At 42.4% G+C, this 26,918-nt stretch overlaps 1 protein-coding gene across 4 annotated transcripts; it reads right to left on the bottom strand.

The window, feature by feature from the left end:
• Positions 1-317: 317 nt before the first annotated feature.
• LOC135373924 (uncharacterized) lies at positions 318-26,918 on the bottom strand. 4 transcript variants are annotated; one of them, XM_064606969.1, is made up of 9 exons: positions 26,783-26,918; positions 26,551-26,627; positions 24,138-24,336; positions 23,313-23,412; positions 21,011-21,141; positions 20,855-20,951; positions 12,486-12,647; positions 6,258-6,319; positions 318-1,153 (listed from the first exon to the last, which is right to left on the bottom strand). In XM_064606969.1, exons 3-9 carry the CDS (start codon positions 24,308-24,310, stop codon positions 1,126-1,128), a joined length of 753 nt encoding a protein of 250 aa, XP_064463039.1. In that variant the 5' UTR covers positions 24,311-24,336; positions 26,551-26,627; positions 26,783-26,918; the 3' UTR covers positions 318-1,125. The 4 variants fall into 4 exon arrangements, with proteins under 4 accessions (XP_064463039.1, XP_064463040.1, XP_064463038.1 ...); XM_064606970.1 differs by lacking the exon at positions 26,551-26,627; XM_064606968.1 differs by lacking the exon at positions 26,783-26,918 and having other exon boundaries at positions 26,551-26,775.

The following is a 26,918-nucleotide window of genomic DNA, read 5'->3' as shown; positions in this document are numbered from 1 at the left end:
GCATCATCTGGTCAGAGCCTGCTCCAGCGAGGGTCAGCGACTTCTGCCGGGGCCCTCCAGGCCAATCGTTAGTGCGAAGATGACCAGTGTCAAATCCAGCTGGGAGTTAGCGTAGTTCCTCTTGGTTAGGCATTCTGAACAGACCTCTAGTCGAGAAACGTCATCATGGAATATCATCATTTTGAATATTTGCACGGCACTACTCCAATCCATAGTATGTCGTGATTTGCCCAGAATCCTAGAGTGACGAGATTCACGGGAGCTCCGTGCATTGTGCAAGACCAGCTCTGCTTCGACCGAGGACAGATCAGATTACACTGTATCAAAGAATAAGTTTAATAACCCCTCCACAAATGCCTGACTTGTACATTCTGTACACACTCCATCTAGACTCAAAGTGTGCAGGCTCAGAGGATGTTTAAAGCCTCAGACCATGCACACCTTGATTCTAAAATTGCAATTGCAATATCATTCATGCATGCATCATCACAAGGGTATTCCTGATTAAGATACGATAATAATAATGAGGCCTTCGCTGTTCATTCAGACAAAACTTGACAAAATCCTTTGTTCTCAATGTATATTTGCATATTAAATACACATTTTAAATTCTTAATGAAGAACATGTCAATATGTACAGAGAAACGAAAAACAAAAGTATAGCACTCAACCGATGCCAGTGACAAACCAAGCAATTACCGGACACTTCATAAAAGAGCATCCTAGACAGAAACAGTTTGGAACAGTTAGGTACCGCTTGCTAGACTAGCAGCAGCAAAGCTGTTCCTTATATATGTAATATCCCCCCACGCCTGAGTACCTCATTCCATTTCGTGACACAACGGCCTCTCATGTAATCCGAAACTTCCAACTCCAACATAACTTAAAAAAATGCGTGACTTGTGCATTCTGTACACCCTTCTGGATAATGCACAGGTGAACATGTATGCTTGCTTTGGACCCAAGTATAGTATATGCGTGTACATGTAGGAAGACAGTCTACGAAAAAGGTGCTTTCCTTATAAAAAATATAACATCAAGTTGCCAAACTGCACCGTTGTTTTCACAGAATGCAGCTGGTGTTGTGGGTGCCGTTTGTGAAGAACTGGCAATGTAGGGTGTTTCTCAAGAGGGAGCCCCTTTTTTTCTCGACCTGCATTTAGGAAGAAGTACAAATAAACAAACAATTCCAAAAGTGCAGAATGGATTCTGGATTTTGGCGCAATCCATTTACAACACACCACATATCACAGCACATCAGGGAAGAGTCAACACAGTCGAGCCAGTTTATAACGATATTGACGGAAACGCGAAATCTGGTCGTTATATCAGAGTATTGTTAAAAACGAGCTTTCGAGAAATTGCCGCTCGGGATCGCGTAAACGAAGTAGATCGCCACAAGTAGAATGCCGCCAAGCATGCGCGTTTGTTGCGAGCGCAGACGCATTTTATCAAGCTCTAAATTGACGCAGCTGCGTGTCGAAAGCTTTTGATAACGTAACCGCCGACATCGTATAAGGCGCCGGACCTTTTGAGATCGACGATCTCGGCCATTGCTCGTCATCCAATGCCGTAGTCATCACCGTTCTCACGATCGGGACTGCATGGTCCATCAGAATGCGCCTCCGCCACCGGTAAGACGCGTGTTGGAGCAGCGACACGCAACTGTCTTCCAATACACGTTTTCGAAGCCGCGGTACTTCACAGCGCGGTTTTGCACCAGTATGAAACCCGTAGAACACATGCAACTTCGTTTCGAGCCACGCGTGTTTCCTCGTCAAAGAGCGTCTCGGAACCGCGGACGCCATCGTAGCAAGCAGAGTTCGAGGTAATTCGTTACTGTAACTAAGTTCTTTTTTTTTCGTTAACTTGTAACTTAACTCGGTACTTTTGCGCCGTGGTAACTTTCAGAGGAACTCGTTCCTTTTCCAGCTAACTTTCCCAAGGTAACTTAAGTTCCAAGTTACTTTAACTCGCTTTTCACTCACGTCCACATGTTTTCTTGTTTTCTCTCCGGTTCCTTCGTGTCATTTTTGCCATAAAACGTGATATTCAAATCAATTACAGTATTTTATTCAGGAAGTAAGAACCGCTGCCATTAAAATGAAGCTGAACCATTGTGCGCCTTCAGGGAGTAAGATGCAAAGGGTTCGAATAGACCTGTACTAGAGGAACGTCATGTGACATTGGTAGACAGACTGAAACTGAAACAAAGCGGAAGGACAGGGCTGGGTTCCATGAACGAGCACTTCTACGCTGCCTCCGATTGAAAGAGAAGTAGGACGGAGGGTCGCGTCCCTGTAAGGGACCATATCGTAATCCCCTCAAGACCGTGGCTTTCGGGCGTGACTTTGTTCACCTCTAGCTTCAATTCAAGCTAGCGTAGTTCAATTCTACCAAATTTTGGTGCTCTCGAACACTATGACGTCATTTGTTTACAAACAGGGGGAGGGTCTATTGTTGGACATAAACGAAAACGATCTAAGCGTGTTGGACTCCTCCGCAGGCAACTAAAGGTCTCAACTGCTCATGTGCTGCGCTGCTGCACCTGCGTCATGCTATTTTGTGTCCGAAGTAGCCTTGAAGTAACTTGGAAGTAACTCGTTCATTTTTTAAGTAACTCAGTAACTACGAGTTACATTTCAGGCTGAAGAACTTCTTTATTAACTTAGTTACATTTTGCACACGGTTAACTTAACCTGTAACGAGTTCTTTTTGACGAGTAACTTCTCAATCTATGGTAGCAAGCACGCAGCAAAACAAGAAAGAAAGCTTGAAGACGAGAGAACGATGTGGAGAGGGAACAACGTTCTCCACTTCGCGCGAGCGTCTTCCGCTTTTTCGAAGTCGCCTGTCTTGCAACGCACGCATCTAAACCCCGGCAGTCATACGCGGATAAACGCACTGCGTTCTCACTTTAGCGGGCACGGAGGCGAAGGCTCTTGAAAATGCCAATGTACTGTAGTTTGTTTTCAGTGAAATGGTGCAATTTTGATTTCTAATTTTCACGCGTTTTACCGGCCGCCGGGAGAATTCCGATCGCAATATGCGAGCAAGCGCTTTCGCGGCGATCGTTATATCATGTTTTGTTTACATGTAGTTCAATGGGCGAGCTCACGGGAACCAGCAATTCGATCTCAATATCGGAGTTATCGTTCTATCGAAGATCGCAATAAACGGGCTCGACTGATCCAACACTGCTTGAGGAACTTGAATGCGAAAATGTATCCAAATTCAAGCAATGCAATGAGATTGGGGTTTGCTCATCATTTACCTGTCACTAAAATGGCGATGAAAAGAGGGGAGTTATACACTGTTAGAACTGGAAGTTGTCATTAGCTACCACATAATTGAATAACTGATAATTTATGTTGTCTGAACGGCCAAAATATACTCAATAAGAACTCAATAAGATACGTAATAAAAAATGCACTTATAAAATGCATTATTCTTGTAAACTCACTATTCTATACAGTAGAACCTCGATGATACAATCACGGATGATAGAAATTGCTTTCTGGTCCTGGCATGAATACCAATTCTTCCTAAGTATTACGGTTCAGATTATACAAACAGAGCTGGAGGAGGTAACAGAGGTCGTTCCATGTTGCGAGAGTGTGCCAGTCAGGCTTCTCCACCTTTTGAGACGGGAGCCAGATCCTCACCACGAACTTCGCAATGCAAGCAATGACTCTCGCTTTGGCAGTGGAGAAGATGAGATCTGAAGGATTACACAGTCCTGAACCTCATCACCATATCTGTGTTGTGATCTTTTTACCCCCCTCGCAACAATAAACTGCGAAGCTGTGCAAAGTCACGTTGGTTCAGGAAAAGAGTAAGCAACCGGAACCGACACCTTTTTGATAGCATCTGGCGTGCTCGCTTACTATCACCCACGGAGACCTGCCTGGCTTTGCGAGCTGCTTCGAGCTCCCTTCTTGTTCGCTCTTTCATTGACGACATAACAGCATTCACAGCAGGCCTTCCTGTGCAACGCTATGTCATGTGGGCACAGGCCTTCTGCTATCTAGGTGGTGTTTCCAGAACCAACACCTCCTAGACGACAGAGAAGGCCTTTGCACTCGTTCAATTCACATCACAACCTTACTGTGGCTGTTGGCAATAGACAAACGTGACGTCACTGAAAGGGTGAAGAAGAGAAAAGCCCACTCACTGAAAACGTACGGCAGCCAGACCAGGTTGCATGACGTTATTGAAAGCATGTTGAGATATCTTCTCTATTATCTAGAAGGTGTTGCCAGAACACATGTAGGGGACACACAACTTTGGCAACATTAGGCATTACCATTCCGCGAGTCAACTTTACCTAACACCTGCGTTCTTTAGCAGAAGCTCGCCTTACGACACATTTGTGCGACTCGCGTGTGGAGAACACGTGCTGAGCCTTTTGAATCATCTCGCGAATTTTGGCAGCACCGGCAGAAAACGAAGACGAAAAAGCGTTCCAATTGACCCCTTTCACTTGAGAGTCATGGAAAATGAACAACCACTGTCTATTTTCTTGCCTCAATTTTTATATTTGGTTTAATTCTTCTGATACGAAGGATACGAATACAGTCGTGCCTCGTTAATATGGACACTTTCGTTCCTCACTAAAATTGTCCATAAAGTGAATCGTCCATAATAACGTTAATAATAATAATATAATAATAATAATAATATTTAATATAATTTATAGCGATAAAAACTCAGTAATCAGTGCTTGCTTGTACGCATACCTCCTGATGTTCAAAGTCGACAGCATTTCAGTAATTTTGATTGCTTGAGATCTGTCCCGCTGTTTTGAGACCTGCTCGAGCTATGTGATCTGTCCTCGATGATGACCTTGGGAGAAACTGAAGTCACATAAAGTCCCCGTGCTTTTTATAACAGCTATGACGTCATGATGCCCATTCCAGAAGCATCCCCTACTGCTAGCCTCCCTTTGATATTTTAGGTGTCTTCAGTGACAAAGGGCGAAATTTCGAAGAAGGGCGCGTCACCCTTTTGTGTTCTCGTAACGGTTTTTACCCTGGAAGGGTGGCACAATATCCCCAGAATTCTGGAGAGACAAAGGAAAGAATAAATTTTGAACAACGGCTCGTCATCCAATTCTCCTACAGGTTGTCGTCCTGAGAACATGTCCATAATAATGAGGCAAAAATACATAGGGTCCTATGGAATTAGTATCAGTTTGTGCTGTCCATTTTCCGAAAAGCGGGGTTCCATATTACCGAGACACAAATATATGGCAAAAGTTTTGTTCCGGGGAAAAACTGTCCATAATTCGCGTCGTCCATATTAATGGGGGTCATATTAACGAGGCACGACTGTATTGGATTATTAACATATTTTCCGACATCCCGAGAGATTCGCATCATCGAGATTCTACTGTATTTGAACATGTAGACAAATACAGACATACGGGATGCTGTGACATTTGATATATTCGTGTTCCATTCCAAAAGCGTTATTATATATGTGTAATATAACTGATGTCCATAATGCAATGCTTTTTCGTGTCAGTTAATAATGTACCCATGAACCTTCAGATGGCATTTGTGTGTAATGTTACTTCAGTTCAAATTTGCATTTATAATCTCCTACAAAAGCCTCTCACAGGTCTGATATTTTTGCAACGTGAACAGCATAAAGCAGGCAGGGAAGCTAGCTAGTGTAAATGTGATGAGTACGATCTGTCCGTTTCTTTCCCTGTTCCCTTTCCCTGCTTTCCCTGTGCTTTACCCTTTGGTGATGACAGATGTTAATCTCTATTATGCCCGTCTACATGGCCCCTGGAGGAAGCCAAGCTTCACAATGAGTTCGTTTACGGTATACCATGGTGAGAATTTCATTGTGCATGACATTTGCAGCGTTGTCTATCGGTGCTTTTCATGTCATTAAGAACAAAGGATGTTGGGGAAGGGGATGCCTGCACACAGCATGTAGTACTATACCATCACCAAAAAACCGGAATATAGATTGAAGGCAGCTTTGTAACCCACCTTTTGGTGGCATAAGTTGACAAAATTAAGGGTACTCCATGAAAACAGCCAGAGACTAGGTTATTTTTGAACGGGAAAGGTTCACTTTAACTTCACGTAGCTTTACGTTAGATTTTCTCACACACGTCATTTGCTAGCGCTCCATGCAGAGTGTGACATGTTTTAAACAGCTTGACCTATCACGGTACAGAACAAACTATGGCCTGATAGATCTTCCCCTCGTTCAATTCCATTAATACCAATGCAACTTACTCAGAAGTGTAGTAGGCCCTGACTTCCTGCCTTGTCATGTCTATAACGTCTTGCATGGTACACTGCAATAAACATATAACATATATAGAACTGCATATTAATGTCACTCGTACAGGTTACTTAATTTAAGGTAGTGGTTCCCAAGCTGTGCTACCCATCAGAACAACAAGAGAATGCGTTGCGACCCAGTCGGATTTCGCGACGCCACAAGCTTTTCGATTTCAGCGCATAAATAGCGATACACAAAACCGGCGCTGAAATTTAATTTGACAGTTAATATCGTCACAGGTAGTTAGACTGGCCAGAAACCATCTCGGAGAGAAAAATAAACGTGTGGCAGCAGGGACGACTCTTCCTATTCACTAAAGCTTGTAACATGGTGAGTAACATGTGACATGGTGGTCTGCTACCACAAGCTTTCTTAGGACACAGAATAGTGGGAAAAGCATGGTCTATGGACAGCTCTTCTTTATAGTTTCTGCGCCGATTAGCAACCTCTTGGGGGTCACGACCCACAGTTTAGAAAACACTGACTATGCTATGAAACCATTTTTAGATCCTTGCAGGAATCACGTTAGAAAGACTGATTTATATATACAAAATGTGCACAATGGAATACTATGTCTTATCAATCCCATGTTACGAAGCTATTTCAGTCTGCGGATCACATACTGAGCTACCTCTTTTCAACTCTTGACCTCCTCATGTAGAAAATTTGAATTGAGTAAAATGCATCTTCTCAAATTTGACATTTCTTGATGTGACTTGAGGTTCATCTCTGAGAGTGATTATATGGTACTGTACCAGCAGTATCTGCAGAAAATATTCTGAATAGGTATTGCAACATTTTCTATTAAAAAAAAATCCCAAGCTTTCACCAAATTCCTGCTTACCACATGTGTGGACCACTTAGAGTGTTACTATGAAAACTACCGCGGTATGGCATAACTAATCCTCCTGATAAGGAAAAGAGCCAAAGCAACCGAAGGTCACAGCAACCGACCAACATCTTTTAATCCAAAAGAATGACACAAACCCCAGCACACGTGACACGTGCTTAAAACTAGAGCTGTGCAAATAGCAAAATTTCCATTACAAATAGTTTACGAATATTTCCCTTACACTGCGAATCGAATCCACATAATTTCCTCAGATGGCGAATCGAATTAGAATTATCAGAAAAGGCCCAATTTGAATAATTTTGAATACCTCAAGGTGGAATATGTTTGGTGTTCTGCTCACTAGATGATGTTCTGCTTCGAACATGTGAGCCTTTTCAACCAGCATTACATATCGTGAGAGAAGGATCCCTCTGTGTTGTGTACAGTAGACTGCTGCATTAGTGGGATGAACTGCACTGAGAGTTGGTCAACATGTTCCATGTAGCCTCCTTTGTGTGCATCTCCTCATTTCTATGTCCATATTGTGAATTTCCTCTACTTTTCTTTTAGAAATTGCACATATTTCCATGTGTTGCTGAACATAACTCTCAAACTTGGGAATACATTTACTGGAACCTGCAGTGCCCAGAGCATAGCGTTGACCATGAGCTCACAAAATTTGTAGAAAGCGGTGACAAAATATTGTAAACAGTATAAAGCAGGCTTCACCTAACGCAAGAGAGTAATGAGGTGAAGCAGACTTGCAGAATGGAGCCGCACATCAAAAGAACAATGTCAGTAACATGAAGTGGGCTTCACCTAACTCTTGGATGTAATGGGCCGAAGCCCACTTGCAGAATGGTGATAACGAGACTTCGCCTCAGTACAATTCGAAATTTTTTTTAAAATTTCGAATACCGAAAATAGGTTGCAAATAGCATTCGAATAGCAGCAGATATTCGTTTCATATTAGAAATTTCAAATATTTGCACAGCTCTACTTAAAACCAAAAACAGCTGATCTCTCATAATCTTCTATTTACAACACCTCCTATACCAGATAAAATACTTTATAATGTTCTCAATGCCCTAGACTTCCCACAGCTGCTTATCAAAGAAGCAGAGGTTTTCGCTAAACACTGTAGCTTTGAGTGTGTGCATACTTCATTTTTTTTTAGAAACATTTTAGATGCATTCCATTACTGCCCAAGGGATAGGGAGTCAAACACAGAGGGGGTCGAGCAGCACATCTGTTGTTGAACCACCTTGCCATATTTCTAGCTGCTGCATATCCTTGTGAGCATGGGCGACAATCCCACATGTAATGTAGTTATTAATTACAGAAGGCAAGCATTCACTTGTCTCTCTCACTCAAATATCAGGGTAAATTATGCAACTGAAAAAGAAAGGAAGAAAAAGAAAGGAAGAAAGGAAAAGCTGCCAGAAAGTTTGCATAGTCTTCCACCGAACATGCTTTCCTTATCATACAACACAACAGAGATTATAAAGATTACATACATAACTTACATAATTCACTATAGCCAGCTATGTGTATCTCTTTCATCACTTTCAGTAACAAGGAGGCACAAACTTCCTTCATAACTCTTGGGCTTCCATTAGTGGCTTTCTGCTGGTTACGTTTGTCTCGCAAGACACTGTTCTAGATTTTTGTGCCGCGTTCTTTTACCACTACAGGCAGGGCTACGTGATTTAAGTCATCTTGATTTTAACCACAATTTTAATTACCGATGCTAAGTGTGATCATGTTGTCGTTTTTTACCAAATCTTTGGAAAGGATTTTCTTGAAAAGGAAATTTTCTTTGTGACATTGATGAGGAAGAGACACAATGTGGCGTGAAATCTCAGCTTCTGTTCCTCAATGTCATTTCAACAATACTGAGACCAATAGCTCATCGCTGCATCGGCCAAGTTCCACTGTTTAACTCATTATTTTAAAACCAGCTTTCCTAAACCTTAATAATGAAATGACCTTAAAAAAGTTATCTTAAAGTAACCTTTAAAAAGTCACCTTAATACCTTAAAAAGTTTTGTGTTGTGTAAAGAGCACATGTGATTCATAGTCATGAAGCTCTGCCTAAAGCATTTTATTTTGATATTTTGAGTTGGCAGCATACATAATCAAGGAAACAAGGTGATATGGGGTGTGAATTTAATGCTATGTACCCGCGAATTATTACCACATAGTCGTATTTCACGATTACGAGGAAAATGGTTAGTTTAGAACATAGGTGGGGAAGTTACTTTTATTTTGTAGTGCACTACAGTTACTCACTACTTTTTCAAAAAGTAATGCGTTACGTTATTCGTTACTGTTGCGGTAGTTTGTAACGCGTTACTAACGCCGTTACTTCTGATACGTAATGCCGTTACTTTTGCATTACTTCACCAGTTGTCCTTATAATATGCACTGTTTTTGGTTGAGTCACATAAGTGCATTCCGCAAATCAATACAAGCAATGTTGGGCACAAACAAGGGTCACCCATGAACACAACTTACATGTACGATTTATTGCAACGCAGAAGTAGTTGATGTTCAAAATTTTCATCTGTAAGCTTCGCCCGTTGGACTGAGAGGACGCCTAATGATCAGTGAGTGGTCCTTGTCAAGGTTGATAGAGACAGTGACCTTTTATCTCACACAGTACAAATCCAAACAGCCAATCCTTTGGCACTTTGCTACTTGTTCAGAGGGTAGGGGCTATTTTTCTGCTGCTTTTGCCCCATTCGTCCGAAAAATACCAGAGGGAGTGAAAAGCAGAGGTGGTAAACAAAGGTGACATCTCAACCAGGGTAGGTCAACAACCCTTCTTTTGCGTTCTTCTTGGGTTCCGATGTGACCTCCTTGTCATTGTTGAAGGTGAATAGAAAAAAAATCGGGAATTTTCCCGGATTCTGCAGGCACGGTCCTTGCTCAAGCTTTCAAGTTTAGACGATGAAGCAATGTTCCCGAACACGCAGTAACGTATAACGCCGTTACGCGTTAGTTATTAAAAATGTAATGACGTTACGTTACTCATTACTTTTCTCCCTAATGTAATGCATTACCATATTTCACTCTCGAATGTAACGTGTATACCGGTAACGCACTACTTTGTAACGCGTTACTCCCACCTATGGTTTAGAAGGGAGACTTAAAGGAGTTGATTAAAATCAAATTAATCAGATTTAATCAACTAAATCCGATTTGCCTGATTTTTCATAAAAATCGCGATTTTTTGCAACCCTGGCTGCAGGGGAGAGCTTTCTGGCTCTGAATTAAAATAGAAAAGAAATGCACCTAAACCAGTACTTCAAAGTAACTCTTACACTGACACACTTTGTCATGATCCATAAGCTACAATTTGACGTAGAAAAGTATGTCGCACTATTAAGTGCTTTAGATGCCATATATACACGCATCCCTATGAATTCATGAATGGCATGCATTCCTCGGAAAATCGTACACAAAACGAGGGATTCATACATCGAGGTTCACAGTGAGTGGGGGAACCTCAATGTCATTCAATGAAAGGAAATCTATTGTTACATTTCATTCGCAGTGAGTTGACTCGACTTGAAATGAAAGCCGCTGGCGTACCACAGAGACAATATTTATCTTCTTATCTTTCGGCCTCAAGAGTAGGACACGGGGTAATAGAGGTTTTCACCCTCCCTACCAATTCATGTGTTAATGACCTGGACGACTGTACTCACCCCGTACAAGGTAAAAAAGGTAGACTCTGCTAAGTTTGTGCATAAAAAATGTGTTCACAGTTCGGAAATCAAGGTTCATAAACCGAGCGCGAAATACTTAATGAGAAGTGTTTCGTTTCGCGACGAACTGGTCGTAACGCAAGCAAATTCATAAACTGAGGTTTCATAAATACAGGGTTGACTGTAATCGTAAAATATTAGGACAACAGCTTGAGTCCCTTCATGTTGCACCGTGAAATAAAACACATATGAGGTGTACTCTTCTGAATACAGAACTTCACTCCAAACTATAAAGAAATGTTTTGTATTTCACTTGATTGGAATGGATTCGTCTGAGTGCAGCACACACTGGAAATGAAAAATCGGCCAAATTGAGTCCGTAGAAACCGGAACTGCCCGATGTGCATGCCATTTCAGTTGGTGATTGCATACTCGAATATACCACTCGAGGTATTCGAGCAGATACAGTGAAACGTCCCATTATGGACACCTCTCCCAGACGGACACTCCCCTGCTGCGGACAGCTGGGTTTTCCCCGGCAAGCTTTAATGCTTTTACTTCAATACCCTCGTGTACAGACACCTCCTTTCAGCGGCCAAGGATCCTGGTCCCGTGGGTGTCCGTACTAGAGAGGTTTCACAGTACAGTGTTCGCTAAGATGAACTTCGGGGTTTGTAATGGAGATAAAACAAATAGAAACAGTGTCGGGAAGCTAAAGTAGATGTTAGAGGACATATTATGCCCCAAAATTTTATGTCGATACTGCCATATGGTCAATTTCTCTGCGGATAAATCGTGAACATTAAAAAAACGCTGCTGTCTAACATTTCCAATGGGCTATACCTGTGTTTCAGCTCCTTCCGTCAGATGGCGACATGGTCGAACACGGCATTGCAGAAGACTTCACACAGTAGTCGTCTGCGTTCAGTTCCACTTGTTCACTTGGTTTCGATATCGTCTGCAATGCCGCGTTCTACCATTTCGCCACCTGACAGAAGGAGCTGAAACACAGGTATAGCTGATTGCAAATGTTAGGCAGTGGCATTTCTTCAATTTTCAGGATTGATTCGCAGAGAAACGAACCAACTGGCAGTGTCGACATAAAATTTTGGGGCCTAAAACGCCCTCTAACATCTACTTTAGCTTCCAGACACTGTTTCTATTTGTTCTATCAACGTTACAAACCTCAAAGTTTATCTAGGCGAACCCTGCACTACTATTTTGAACCAAATATTGAATACATGATCGTTATATTTGGCTAGAATATCGAATATTTCGACAGCCCTGACTTGAGAAGGTTGCAAAATGTGCCTGACTAAAACTTTGTGACAACAACAACAATTGGGAAGAACACCAAGGCATGATTGAAAGTAATTTTTCTGAGGCTGGAACATACAAAGGGACAAACACAACACAAGCTTCAGGTTGCCTAGGAACATGAACAGTTGAAATATGGCAGGTCAAGGCGCTCCACCAATAATCGAGAGATGCGTGGTTCAAATCCCGTCGGTGTCTGGCTTTTCCGATGACTGCCATATTTCAACACTAGAGCACCTCTTTTGCACACTATACTTAGTGGTAGTGGTTAAAAAACATAATTCAAATTACTTCCCCTTGAAGATGATGTCACTTACCCTGATATTGCTACCCTGTCGTCTTATAAAGCAAATATCTTCCTCGTTCTCAAACATTGGATGTAGATGCATCTTAGTAGAAATAAGAGTCTTGTTTCTTGGATCATCCCCATCCCAAGGAAAGACTTCAATCTCCACAACATATCGTTCCATGGCTGCACCCTGAAAATTTGGGTACTCAATTTACGCATACATTACATTTGAAGGAGAAAAAGATCTACCCTCCTGCATGTCTTTGTTACGACTAGAGAGTGGATTTTAAGGCACTAAAAACATGCGTTTCAGGCGCCTAAAAAGACACTAAGAAGGGCCCAAAAAGGCACGATCAACATCGCACTACGAGCGATGCCGCCAGCATTGGTCGCTTTATGGTAACATACAACTCTATCGCGTGCACTTCACTGACAATAGCTGATAAAAAAAATATGCTTCTATTATAACTTCTGATGTCATTCTTCAGTTGCATTGCAAAAATTCCACAGAGCCAGTGAGAGAAATAGGAAGCAAAATATAATGGAGATTTTGGCGTCCACAAGACCGCTCTGACAGTATGGTTAACTCTATGGCTAGCTATGGCTAACTCAAAGCACCGTGCACGCATCTTAGTATTGAAAGCGTGAAGACAGTAGAAAACAAGCACCATCTAAATGTGTTCCGGGGTGAAATTCTGTTGCCTGTCACTACAAATCGCCCTACACGCCAAAAATGACCTCACGACATCGACCGATTTGATGATGCATGCTGGTACCAACGTGGGTACTCGTGAGGGAGGGATATCGTCGGGAACAGAAGGAGCATTACCACCAGAGCCACAAACTAACTCATTAAAGGTGAGTGACTGTAAGTAATTACTTTTTGTGTAACTAATTACTGTAACCAACTACTTTCTGAAACATGTACCTGTGATGAAAGATGTATCTGTAACTGTAATTCAACTACTCTTAGAGTAACTTGCACTCTGAGGAAAGTTACTTCTTCAATCGAATTTCCATGCGAGTTTTAGTGTTATACAGTCGTCCCGCGTTTATCCGGACAGCCTGGTTTCCTGTGAAAGTGTCCGGATAGCGGGGGAACCGGAGAAGTGAAACAAGAAAATCCAGAGTGATCCTAAAAGGACATTTGTATTGACCATTGCACAGAAAACTATCCACTGTCATCTGTTTCATTCTAATACACGCATCCAGTTCTTGCAAACCTTTGCTAATGGCATTACCTTGCGAAATATTGTTTTGTTGCTCGGAAAATACTACCGCTGTTCTCAGTGCAGCCCGCGCATTTTCTACCGTCACAGCTGGTGCATCCCCGCTTTCATCATCAGATTCTTCTTGAACACTATCGGAAGCAACGACACTGACGATGTCGTCATCTGTGATTGCAGCGCAGGGGTCCTCATTGCGGACCTTCGCAGTCTGAAATGACCAGACTGCTCAGTGGATTACTTTTGTGTAACGTGCAAAGTCGCAAAGGGAGATAATTCTTCCTAGCAACACCCTCTTTGTGCCAGTAAAAAGGAGGCCACGACCAGGGTCCTCGACCTCGCTTGACTAGGTGTGGGCCAAGTGTCCTTCCTGGACAATGACCGGATAACTGAAGCCGATTGTTGGGTATTAGTCACTTCTGTTCCCTGGAATTCTCGTCCGAGTCCGGAAGCTGAAGTCCGGATAAACGAGGGCGAAATACATGGGGAGAAATCCGTCCCCATGCTTTTTTGTCCGGATAGCGCAGGATCTGAATAAATGAAGTCCGGATAAACGCGGGTCGACTGTACCACATACCAACATTTCACGAGCAACGTATAACTAACTGAGGTGCATTTCTGTCTAAGTAACTTGTCCTGTAACTTCGTTACTCTTAGAGTCATGTAGCTGTAAGTTACTTACACTTTGTGAGTAGCTTATACAGCCCTGGTCACCATTAACCACAGCTGCAAGGGCAGACGTGATGTTGCATCGGGCACAAGGAATACAGGCAAAAAATAATCTACTTTCGGCACCGGGGAGATACTGGCATTCTGTGATGCAGTGTGGCGAAGTGTGTCCTCATTTTTTGTTGCAAAAACTATGAAATAAACATCAACCAGCATGCAAAGTGCCCGTTTAGGCACTTATCGGCACCTATTTTAAAAAAGGCAAAAAATGCATTAACATTAAGGCACTAATGAGTCCCCTTCGACCCGATTCGTGCTTAGAAGATCAAAAGGCATCATCTGAACAACCCCCAATGAAAAGGCATATGCCTCGAAACCCGCTCTCTAGTTATGACGACAACCTTGATAGTACGGGTGAGTTGCGGAACCTAATTTTCCTGCCTCAAATAATGCACGTAGGTGATGAGCATGTACCACACTATGTACATTTATTGCGATAGGCAGAAAATTTTTGTATGAAATGAAAACCCTAATATAAGAAAATTTCCTCACAAGATAGGAATTTCGTCAGTGTGGACTGTTTTGCCCAAACAAGTTCATGCAGTATACTGAATTTTCAATGATACATGCCTCAATATCAGAAAGGGCATGAGGACAAAAGTGTGCTCGGAGAAAAATGCACACTGTTCAGCCTAGGATGTTAACTAAGATGTGTTTGCAAAGGTACATAACATGCAAAAGAAAAAGAAATTGGTCCCTTAGCTTGTCATCCCTGTACACTCTTTGAGACGAAAAATGTCATTGTCAACAGAAGTTTTATACGTAGTAGGCCATATTACAGCAAGATATCACCAATATGGGATCCTCACCAGAGGTACTTAATGAGTAACATCGAATCCATTCAAAACAGAGCAGCACGATTCATCTGTAATGATTTCTCTCCTAATACATCAGTCGCTGCTTTGAAACGCGAACTTAACCTGTTGTCGTTAGAACAGCACCGACTTACCTCACGTCTATCTCTCTTTAATAAATTCTTACATAACATTCCCCCACAACAGTGTCCGATTCGCCGATCCACTGCCATCTTTCCCCGCCTTGATCACCCAAACAAAGTCGACTGCTTTTTATGTCATTCTAATGTTTTTTCAAAATCATTCTTTTGCCGCGCCGTCCTAGAATGGAATGACCTTCCGAGCAACATCGCAACAATAATACCAATTCAAGAATTTCGTAATGCCATCTCTGTTCTGTTCTCGTAGTTATTATTTGGTTACCTTCCTATGTGTTTTCCTTGTGTACAGTAGCTCTTAACGTACTATTAACGTATATCTCATGATGCATTTTCATTGTAGCTTATGATGTACCACTTTGCTGTTTCTTCATGCATAAATTTTGTTGTATGTCACATTGTCTAACAATGTCACCTCGTTGTATTTTCTTTTACTATTTTTCTGTACTACCGTAATTTCACGTGTATAAGCCGCACCGCAGATAAGCCGCAGGACGCGTTTTTTGGGACGTTTTGAAAATTTTCTGGCAGATAAGCCGTACCCGCAGATAAGCCGTACCCGCAGACAAGCCGCGGGCAATATGAGACGACTGATTTGTGCTACAAAGGAGACCATAGAGAAGGCCATAAACCATGTGGTCCATACTCCGGGATCGGCACAGTGTACAACAGAGGAGGTCAGTTCTGGAGTTCTACCAAGATCGGATTGTGCCCTTGTCGGGTGTTTTTCGTGGACTGATGGGTCAGTGATCGTCCAGAAGACGTGAATCACTGTCACCACTTTCCTTAAAGCTGCTTGGGGGAATGCACCAGGAAGATCAATCTACTCGAATGTGGACCCGTCCCTGTTACGCACTGTTCGTGCATCGGCAGGGCAGTGCTCTTCCAGAGACACTGTCGGCCCTTTCGTTAAAATCGGCGTATGGGGAAAATACCAGGAAAAAATAGTCATCAGATAAGCCGCACCGGTGGATAAGCCGCAGGGCGCCCGTGAGAAAAAAAAATCGCGCATAAGCCGCGGCTAATGCGCGTGAAAATACGGTAAATGTGATGTACATATACTCGCGATGCTGTAACCCTTTATTATTGTAACCCACTCCCCCATGTAATGTTCGAGGTACCATCTGCTGGAGGTAAAATGATGATAGGTATTGTCAAATAAAATCGTCTGTTCTGTTCTCAAATAAAATCGTTCTGTTGATGTCAATAAAAATCGGATTATTAAAGTGGTGGCAATACAGCCAATGAATAAATACCTAAAAGTACAGACAGAGAAATGAGATGTTGCTTGCAGGTGGGTAGTTTCATTTATAATCAACCAAGGGGTGCCGGTGACAATTTTATTTTCTTCAGGACAAAATAAATGTTATTTCTAATCCAAAAAGAAGCAAAACAAGGCTGGTCGCAGGTCTCTGCAATATTTCATTCTCGGACTGCGAAGCTCCAAATAAATGAGCGCGATTTGAGCAGTTCCAGCTTTTCCAAATTTGGCACGCTGGATCCTCCGAACAGCTGCTCTCGTCTGAAAGCAATTTTTTTCACTGGCAGAATGGGTGGTGAAGATTTGCTTAAGACAATTAGATTCGGTGGCAAAGTCCAAAAACATTTTTTTAAAAATCGCGAAAACGCCTCCGAGGATGTTCTAGCGCAAGTTTGCCAATTTCTTACGGGGTCCCACAATTTCCGAATATGACAAAAGTTATACGAGATGAAAGAGCTTTTTTTACTTTTTCGTTTTGTGTGATATAGCTCGTTATCATACCTTCATGCATCCGTCTACACTGACGCCCGTAGTCACGAAGGGGTGCCAGAAAATCGCTGTTTTTAGGGCTGTTTTTCTCAAAGAGGCCATCTTCAATTTTGTTTATATTGTGTGTAGACATGCCCTGGGCACCGCTCTTTGACATTATAAAATAAAATTTCTGCTTATTTTATTTCTTCAGGGCGTGCAAATTATTTTCCCGTGCCTTGGTCGCTTTTAGATCCTATGAGTCGGAGAATCGCATTTTTTACCCGTTTACCTTCTCCTGGAGGCTACATCATTAGAGGCTGACAAAACCAAGATGAACCTCGACTATTATGACTGTAAATTAAACAAAAGTGCACTCTGTAGCCCACCCACCTCTCCCCATAGGGTTAATCCTTTCTAGAAAAGCCACTTCAAGGTGAAGCTGTACGTGAGAACAGGAAGTCTCGCATGGAAGTATCTTCCCGTGCGCTTTGTGGCGTCCATTTGTTTCCGAGCTCAGTGCTTTATGCAAGCAAGTCTGGGAAGCCTTATCGGCTACTTTGCTTTCTGGTTCGAAATAAGCGCAGTGTCAAAGCATTCAAAAGTAGGAGTACCAAATGCACGACTATTGCCGACACACAAAAGCACCTAATTCCGTTTGGTCCTCACGGGTTGTGGGTGCACGGGAGGTTCTTTATTTCTCAACTATCCATTTCATAAAGATGTCCTTCACCGAAGAAACCACAGTCTTTTTGTGGGAACAGCGAGATAAACGGTTTTAGTGACTTGAGCTCTCCACACGAAGACGATACTGTGGAATAAGAACTTCAGGGCTGTGTCACTGATCGGTTCGACTTTGTTAAAGACTGTTTTGCTTGCGTCTCAAGCCGACCGTGTTGATGATACGGATGAAATATGTGTGAAATGCTATAACACATTCCGATTGCAGCTCGGTGGGTCTGGATCCTCAAGCCAACAAGATCCTTCACCTCCTAGCTCCGAAGGCTCAGAATTTTGTGATCCGACCGAAATCGTGCAAAGTGTGAACAAGATAATTTGTGAAGACGACACTGGGGTTAGCCCACTAAAACCGCCTATGGAAGTTAGGCATGCCATGCCGTACGTAAAACGAAAACAAAGAAATTGCAAGTGCCGTGTAAAAGTCACCTCGTCACCGGCTGAGTACTGCTTACGGTGTGGACTTTCCCGTGGAGGGAGAAACTGTGGAAAAGAGACAGCGTGACGAATTGCTTGAAAACTTGCGGAAGGTGTATGTCCCAAGCAACACCGTGCAGGGAAGATGTAGACTCTTGACTTTACTCCCCTTGTCATTCACTAAGGCTAAGATACATCAAGCTATTCCCAAAGCTACAACCTACATGATCAAGAAGAGTCAAAGGCTCCTGGAAAACGACGGAGTATGGATAACGCCTGATCAATACTCTAGCAGGAATGTCATCGACCCCGAGAATGTGAAGTTGGCCCTCGAGTATTACCTGAACGATAAATTGGACTGTACAATTCAGAGCCCAAGGCCTCGAGATGTTGTGAAAATTCGGGGAGCAGATGCCGACAACTTAGTGGCAAAGCGCTATATGTCACGAAAAATTCAGGATGCATACCACAAGTTTCGGGAGGCGCATCCCGAAGTCAAAATGAGCCTGACAAAGTTCTATTCCCTTCGCTCGTCACATGTCTCTATGCGCCCCTACAGGGAAGAGTGCGTTTGCACCTACTGTGCCAACGACGACTTAAGTCTGAATGCACCGAGTCTTGTCTCGGACAAGTGTTTTATGCTTAATGACCTCAAATCATTGTGCTTGTGCCCAACGCAAACAAGAGAGTGCAAACTGGGCAGGTGCACATCGTGTCCAGGTGAAGTAATTCATTAAAAAAAAACATTCAATGCCGCCTGGGACTGGTGTTTATCATAAGCGGTTGGTGCTGGGGCTTCCACTGTAAAACAGCAACAATAAATAAGTGTTTGCAGTAACTACCCTTTATCGATCCTTGAGTGCATGTCAAACAATCTTTTCAGCACATAATGTCATACCTTTCAGCAAGGAAAAAACGAAAGAAAAAGAGCACCCCTGTGAATACCATTCTCCGGCACTTAGAATTAAAAGCGACCAGGCTGCGGGAAAAGAATTTGCACGCCCTGGAGAAATAAAGTAAGTAGAAATTTTATTTTATAATATCAAAGAGCGGTGTCCAAGGCATGTCTCCACAAAATATAAACAAAATTGAAGATGGCCTTTTGGAGAAAAACGGTCCTGAAAACTGCGATATTCTGGCAGCCCTTCGCGATTACGGCGTCATTGTGGACGGATGCCTGAAGGTATGATAACGTGCTATATATTAAATGAAAGAGTAAAAAAAGCTCTTTCATCTCATATAAGTTTTGTCATATTCGGAAATTACGGGACCACATAAGAAATCGGCAAAGTTGCGCTACGAACGTCCTCGAAGACATTTTTGCGATTTTTTTCGAATTTTTTCGGGCTTTGCCACCGAATTTAATCATCTTAAGCAAATCTGCACCACCCATTCTGCCAGTGAAAAAAATTGCTTTCAGAAGAAAGCAGCCGCTCGGAGGATCCAGCGCACCGAATTTGAAAAAGCTGGAACTGCCCAAATCACGCTGATTTACTTGGAGCCTCGCCGACCGAGAACGAAATATCGCAGAGACCTGCGACTAGGCTTGTTTTGGTTCTTTTTGGATTAGGAATAACATTTATTTTTTCCTGAAGAAAATGAAATTGTCTCCGGCGCCCCTTGGTCGATTATTATATGAAACTACCCAACTACTCACCATATGCAAGTATCGCTTCATTAAAAAAACACATCAACCTGGCCAAACTGCACATCCGTAGGAGGGCCGCACCCTTATCACTTTTTTACAGGTTCCACCATTCTCCTGCCATCAGGTCATCCTACATCAATTTTCCTCACAGAATATCATCTCGCATCGACCACGAACTCAAAGTTGCCTGCTTAAAATGTAACACTCATTTTCAAATTCCTTTTTCCCACAAGACTGCCATTGAATGGAATAACCTCCCGCCCCACATCGTTACCATAACTGACTCGTCTCAATTTCGTAATTCTATTTCCAGTGTATAAATCTTACGTCACTTACAATACCTTGTGTAACCTACTTGTATAGCATTGTTGTTGTTGTTGTTTCCATTTGTTGTTGCTGTTTTACTGCCTTTTTTCTATGTATTATTTTTTTCCTCACTTCCTGTAACCCACTCCTCCCATGTAACGCCCGTATGGGACTTTTGGGAGTACGATCGATCGATCTATTTTTTTTTCTATATATTTTTTTATATAATTTTTCTATGTATTATTTTTTTCCTCACTTCCTGTAACCCACTCCTCCCACGTAATGCCCGTAGGGGACTTTTGGGAGTACGATCGATCGATTGATTTCACCTGCCCACTAAAGCATAGCTGAGGGTGCCCGTTTACTCGATCGATCGATTGATTGATCGATTGGTTATAGATGCACCGCCATAATAAATCCTACAAATGTGTAGATGTGTCAATTGGGCTGCCTTGCCTGGTCTGATGTGAAATTATGCTTGTATGGCTCCAAGTTAAGAAGGTGGCATTGGAACACCAATTCATAGAGCATTCACTAAATTTCAATTATGTCTAATATAGCATTCCATTAAATCTTCCTCCAAATCCAATCAATCATCATGTCACAATTCTTCACTATACCTGCACTCGCATACGAAACACACAAGACATACCACACTGCGTTGTGCACAGGCATCTCTGTCGCACCAACAGTAGCGTGAAGACTGAATTTCATGAGGTTTCAATCTTTCCCTTGGAGGCACTTGGTAGCTATAATACAATGTCAATACAGAACAGCGATGTAGCACTGCTAACAGTAATGCACATACCTCTGTATATTACATGTCTGGGACTCTGTCTCTCCGACGACACGAACAAACCGAAGCTGACACATGTGCTTTGGGACAGGTGGAGCGTATCGGGTGAGCAGGTTCTCAAGGCTCAGCAAAATGTGGTCCCTCTGTCAATTATGTCAAACCAGAGTTGAGGAAGTTACACGACAGAAGGAGCTCGTCACATGTTAAGTTACTGTGTGCAAAATGTAACTAAGTTAGTAACAAAGTCACCGGTAATAACAATGGACTAGAAGTTCCTAAGTTACTTGGGAAAAATAACGAGCTACTTTCAAGTTACTTGTTACCTATATGTACACTTTTTAGTTCTTGACATTTCTATAATTGATTCAGATCCTAACCTCAGAATGGGAGGTGGAAGACACTGTATAATCCTTTTGCTACATCAAAATTGTACTGGTATTTGATATAACGAAATAAGCATAAGTTTGTGTGCTTCTCTTGATTTTGTTTCTGTAATGAAGGCATACAACGGAGTAGAAAGCAGGCATCGGAATTTTATAATTTATTTCTTATATTTTTTATAATTAATTTATTTTAATCGGTTGTCCTCTGCACATTGATAATACAGCATAAGTGCAGACAAGCTGGGGGATACATGCCATAGTTGAAGAAGCCTGTACATATTTCGTAGAACCGCGCCAAGTGTGGCATTTAATCTTGCTACACAGTGATCATTATGAATATGCTGCTCATCGCTATGATGACCCAAGTATATGACCAGAACACAATTTACAGAGTTCACCGTGCAACAACGAGGGCGTCGCGTCAGCAGCGCCGTGCATGCACACGACTGCCGTATCATTGGACGAGACGAAGCAGCTTCCGTTATTTGTAGACCACAATTGAACAAAAGGAACTTATTTCAAGTTACTTTCACAAAGTACCCTAAAAAAGGAACAAGTTCCTCAAGAAGTTACCGCAGTTCAAAAGCAAAGAGTGAAGTTACAGATTACCGAAAAAAGTAGCTTAATTACAATCAGGGTGTCGAACCACAAAAAATAGGGGTTTGGTTCACGTTGATTTGATTTCGTTCCGGTTCAGTTCCGGTTCGGCCACGCCAAAAATCAAACTGGTTCGCAGCCCCGAACCGGTTCGCAAACTGGTTCGCGAACGCTCCCATTTTATATCTCCCATAAAACTGCTTTTATCAGGAAATGCGTGGCTAATAGCTTACTGGTGTTGTCTGCATTAACGTTTTTAGTGGTCAGGTATTCCCTTTAGCGAGAGAACGGAGAAATGGATGAACACTTGCAAATAGTGTCCACGCTGATGAAGCGGTATAGTCCTGCTACTTTCTGTTCCCCAAATCATTTTTTTCACACGCACAGCGCCACCAAGATACACTTAAAGGAAGCCTAATAAGATTGACAACATTTTACATACACAACAGTACTTGACAGCACACCGCATTCGTAGCGTGAATCGATCTGAAACCGTACTGAAGCATGTCGAAAATAAGTCTGCCAGCTTTGCTCTCTCCGAGATGACAGCAACGTACCAGTTAATCCACAACACAAAGGCAACATGTCACGACAGAATTGCACTACCAGTAAGCAGAACCACATTTACTTTTCACCCCACGATCAATCAAACAGGCACCGTTCTGAGTACGCTCCTTCTCCACTTCTCATGTTTCTGACTTGTTTAATTTTTACTGCTCATGTGTAAAGCAAAATGTTGGGCGCTTGCTAAATCACATGTTTGTCCTATAGAGATACACAACTGGCCTACTCCTTTCCTGCTTCATTCGTCCGTGTGGCACCTCCTTTCTGAAGAGCCGACGCCGCAGGTCGTGCGCGGGGGCGCTAGCTGGCGCGCTCACAAGGACAACAGCGCTACAACGTGTTAAAAAAGGTGCTGAAAGCATACTTACTATACGTCCTCGTTTGACTGTTAGGTGAAAATTTGTGAAATCCATGATATGGAGATCAATGTGTCCTCGTTTGGGGATTGGAGGCACTTGAACTCTTATGCTGACTTTTTTATGTTCGAACCGTTTTGTTGTGAACCGGTTACCGCTATTATTCTTTCCGGTTCGGGTTCAACAGTGTCATAAAAATTTCAGTTCGGTTTTGGTTCCGGCAAAAATAACGGTTTGGGTACGGTTTTCGGTTCTGGTTCAGTTCGACACCCTGATTACAATAAAGAGTTAGCTCCAACACTGTGTCAAACATTCAAAAAATAACGTTATAAAGCCTGCCCTAGTGAACAGATGTTAAAAGAAAACTCAGTGTCATTTATACTGCATTGTAGTTCAATTGCATATTGCATGCACCTGGAACTCTGTCAAGTAGAGGCCAGTAACTTTGCCACTGTCAAGGATGCCTAGGTACACAGTTCCTCCCAGTCCTGTGTTAAGGAATGCACAGATTGTCCTGTAAGGAGCAAAAATAAATAAAGAAATTCAGTTCTCGTTTGATCTTCTGACTAAACTCCTGATCAATATATTCTGGTGAATCCCCTATGCAGAACACGTTGATGGATTACATGCACAATCTTGGTCGAGATGCCACAAACCCTTCTTACTGTGAAGTAGAGCAATCGTGCTGAACGGATGTTTCCACTGCGTGTTGCTATGCAGACGATCAACTAAAGCCATGTAGGGCTAACAATGCCTATTCAAGGTGGTTTCTATACAGTCTCATAAGTATGTGAAGTGTGCACAAAGTCATGTCATCGACCTTTTCATGGATAGCCACTGCATGGAAGTTTTGTGTGATGTCCCTGCTTTGAATAGGCTTTTTATTTTTTTATTTTTTCAATTGTCTTTCTGTGTAAGCAAGCGGAGACAGGAGCATTATGTTAGCACTTAGAATATAGTTAATATAATATAATAATATATAGTTAATATTATATGAGCATCTGAGAGGACTTCCTTTAGAGTGCACATACAATATATAATATGTTTTACTGTTTTTCTACCATTTATGTTACAAGCAAAGTTCCAAAATGTTTCTTGCAATGAATAGTTTCCTGCTGCATCATCTTAACAAGCTCATTCTCCAGCTATGTCTCCAGCATGTTCTGACCTGACCACTCTGCCCATGTATGCTACTCCACCATGTACTCCATGCACCAGACTTGATGAACAAAACTTTACCTGGATATACATTGGCGTGAATGATTTTCTTTGCATGTTGGTGAAACATCCTCAACTGACATGTCTCTGTGTGCCTTGAACTCGTGGAAATTGTCTTCTTCAAAGCTTACGTGGCTTCCAGAGACGTACACCCTTTGTTGGTGTGCCACTGTAGCTGGCTGCATGCTGTTCATGTTTCAAGAGGAGTTCCTGATGGTTCCTGCATTGACACAAAATGAACATGCAACCCTAGTTTTTAGTACTGTGACTTGATGTTACAGACAAACATAGTTATATGTGTGAGCTTTGGGGAGCGGACAATTGCTCACGAGGCATTTGTCAACCCTATTCTATTTTACGATATCAGCCCACCCTGACAGTCTCATAATTTATTTTCATCTTTTTGCACTGTGTGAAACAGTGTGGTACATTTTTGAAATCACAATTTTACTTTTCGAACCTTTTAGAAACGAATGCATCGTCCGACAGCTGCTATAAAAGCAGCTTCAGTCTTTCCATAACGCAAGATATGACAACCTTCTATGCTTTACTTTGTTGTTCGGAGGTATTGACCAAACATTTTTAGTCTGCATCTGTGTGATACTAATTTTCCATGAAAAGGGGAAATAAGGGGGTGAGGCAAAAACCTTCAAGTGCTCGTTATCTGTACAGGGAATACTAGAAGGAAGAACACCACCTCACATACATAAAGCAGCACCGCTCCCTGAGATATGAAGTACAGAGAAACCTTTCCGAGGTTCACGGAATTTCCATTCCTTGCAGGATTACGCTACAGTCACCCGACATAACATACAGATAACCTTCCCAGCGTTTCACCATATACTAGCTGTTGAAGCACAACAAAACATCAATTTCATGTCCCCAAATTCTTATGAAACGACCACAGGTCTTATATACGTGCCCATGGCATTTCACAAAGTTTTTTCACCACACTTTTTTAAACAACTCCTGGACACTTAAATTGCTCAAATAATTGCTGAAACGTTATACTTGACAAAATTACTTATGATATATTTGAGGGCAACAACAGGGGAGGAGGAATTACACTTATTCTTTTATACTTGTCCTTATTCTTTGCAAAAGTGTGTTTCCGTAGCTATACCTTCTCCGATATCATTCATAATGTTGAGGGGTGACTAGCTGCAGGTACCTGTGCACCAGTAATGCTAGCACAATCCCACACTTTTACTCACCATCACAAGAAAGAACAAACAGAGTTACTGAACAAATTTTTACTCAATAATTAAAACAATACTAAGTAAATCACCCAACTATCAAACACTCTTGCAACCACTGCGCACATGTATTAGTGAACGAATTTCCCCTAACTGTTAATTTCCATAGCACATCATGATTGTTTGTTCAAGCATTGATCTGCATAAGTCTTTTGAAAGTTATACACTACATAGTTTTCCCACGTGGGAATGGGGATCTTATCAATCCCAAGCTACTTTGTAACCTGAACCATATTTAGTCTGATCAACCTTGCCACAGTTGCTAATCCCTCCTGCTGTTGCGGAACCCTCCAATGCTTCTGCACATACATACGGCTGCACATATAATCTCGTCTAATCACTCTGGTCAACGTATTACGCTTTAATTGTCATGAACAGATGTTAAAGTTATTGTTGTTGGGCTGGCAATAGACGTTTCTACCCAGGACAAGGAGTGTGAAGCGAAATAACGCCTGAAACTGACTGCGACAGGCGGCAAAACATTTGGCCAGACAAAGACGTACTTGTAAAGCAGTTAGCTGTTTGGGTTACATCATGACTACGACTACACTCCCCTTTTTTCTACATCGCCCCCTTCCCCTGTGCATGCAATTTCAGAACCCACTGGGTACATAGAATGAGCTTGACGAGAGAGCAAAGAGATCTACATCGTAGCCAGGAAAAGACTTTGGGAGGGTTCTGTGGGAACTTTACATGGGGAAGGCGAATTTCACACTCGTTTCTGTATTCCAAAAAGATTGAGAAAAGGTACAGTTTCAGGGAAATACAAGGAACTTTTCCGGAGACAGTATCACGGCCAGAAATTCAGGTTCATAAGTTCGCATATAATCCAAAAGTCGAACACGAAACTGGGCGTCCACAGAGGAATGACCAGACGAGACCGACCATCGAACAGTGGCGGATCCAAGGGGGGGGCGGTTGGGCGATCGCCCCCCCCAAAACGTCAGTTTATGCATTGCATTTCCCTCTCCCCCTCCCCCACTGCGCGCTCCGGCAAAGAAACCGCCCCCCCCAAACCGAGGGTCTGTATCCGCCCCTGCCATCGAACCATCACTTTTGTGACTTTTCACTGGCTTCCATCTTTCATCGTCATCTCTGACCACAAGAGGAATCTGGCAGATAGAAATGTCCTAATAATAATGGTAGTGTGTATTGCACGTAGTCAGAAATGTACTCGCCAAGCCTTCGATCGCTACCTCTGCTTCTTCGCAAAAGTGTGCTGCTTCTACAGAACCAGGCTATTCTTCTTCTCCTTCTGAAAAGTGGCGCATAGCTCACGGAGCTGATGGTAATACTGATCTAGTCACGAGAACTTAGCACCCATGAAAAACGCTGCGTGGATAGGAGATGATTGAGAAAAAAGATTTTTCTTCAGACTTCATGCTGATTCCCTTGCAACATGTTTCGTACCTTACTAGATGAGCCGCTGCTCGACTCTTATCGTCACTTCGTCAGTTCACACATCAAACCACTTCAAACCATGCTTCAAACACATGTTCAAGCGGGTTATCAGCAAGTGGCCATCACTCATCAGCCCACGTGATCG

Source organism: Ornithodoros turicata, unplaced genomic scaffold, assembly GCF_037126465.1.
Source record: "Ornithodoros turicata isolate Travis unplaced genomic scaffold, ASM3712646v1 Chromosome349, whole genome shotgun sequence".
Lineage (NCBI taxonomy): Eukaryota > Metazoa > Arthropoda > Arachnida > Ixodida > Argasidae > Ornithodoros > Ornithodoros turicata.
The sequence above is the reverse complement of the archived record's forward strand: the minus strand, read 5'-3'. Positions and strand labels throughout refer to the sequence as shown.

Excerpts from the sequence above, each read along its gene's own strand:
- LOC135373924 (XM_064606969.1), bottom strand. The coding sequence starts at position 24,310 with ATGAACAGCATGCAGCCAGCTACAGTGGCACACCAACAAAGGGTGTAC. Across the intron at positions 20,952-21,010 it reads CAGACATGTAATATACAGAG|CTACCAAGTGCCTCCAAGGG; the intron begins GTATGTGCATTA and ends ATTGTATTATAG. Across the intron at positions 12,648-20,854 it reads CCTGTGCACAACGCAGTGTG|GGTGCAGCCATGGAACGATA; the intron begins GTATGTCTTGTG and ends CCAAATTTTCAG.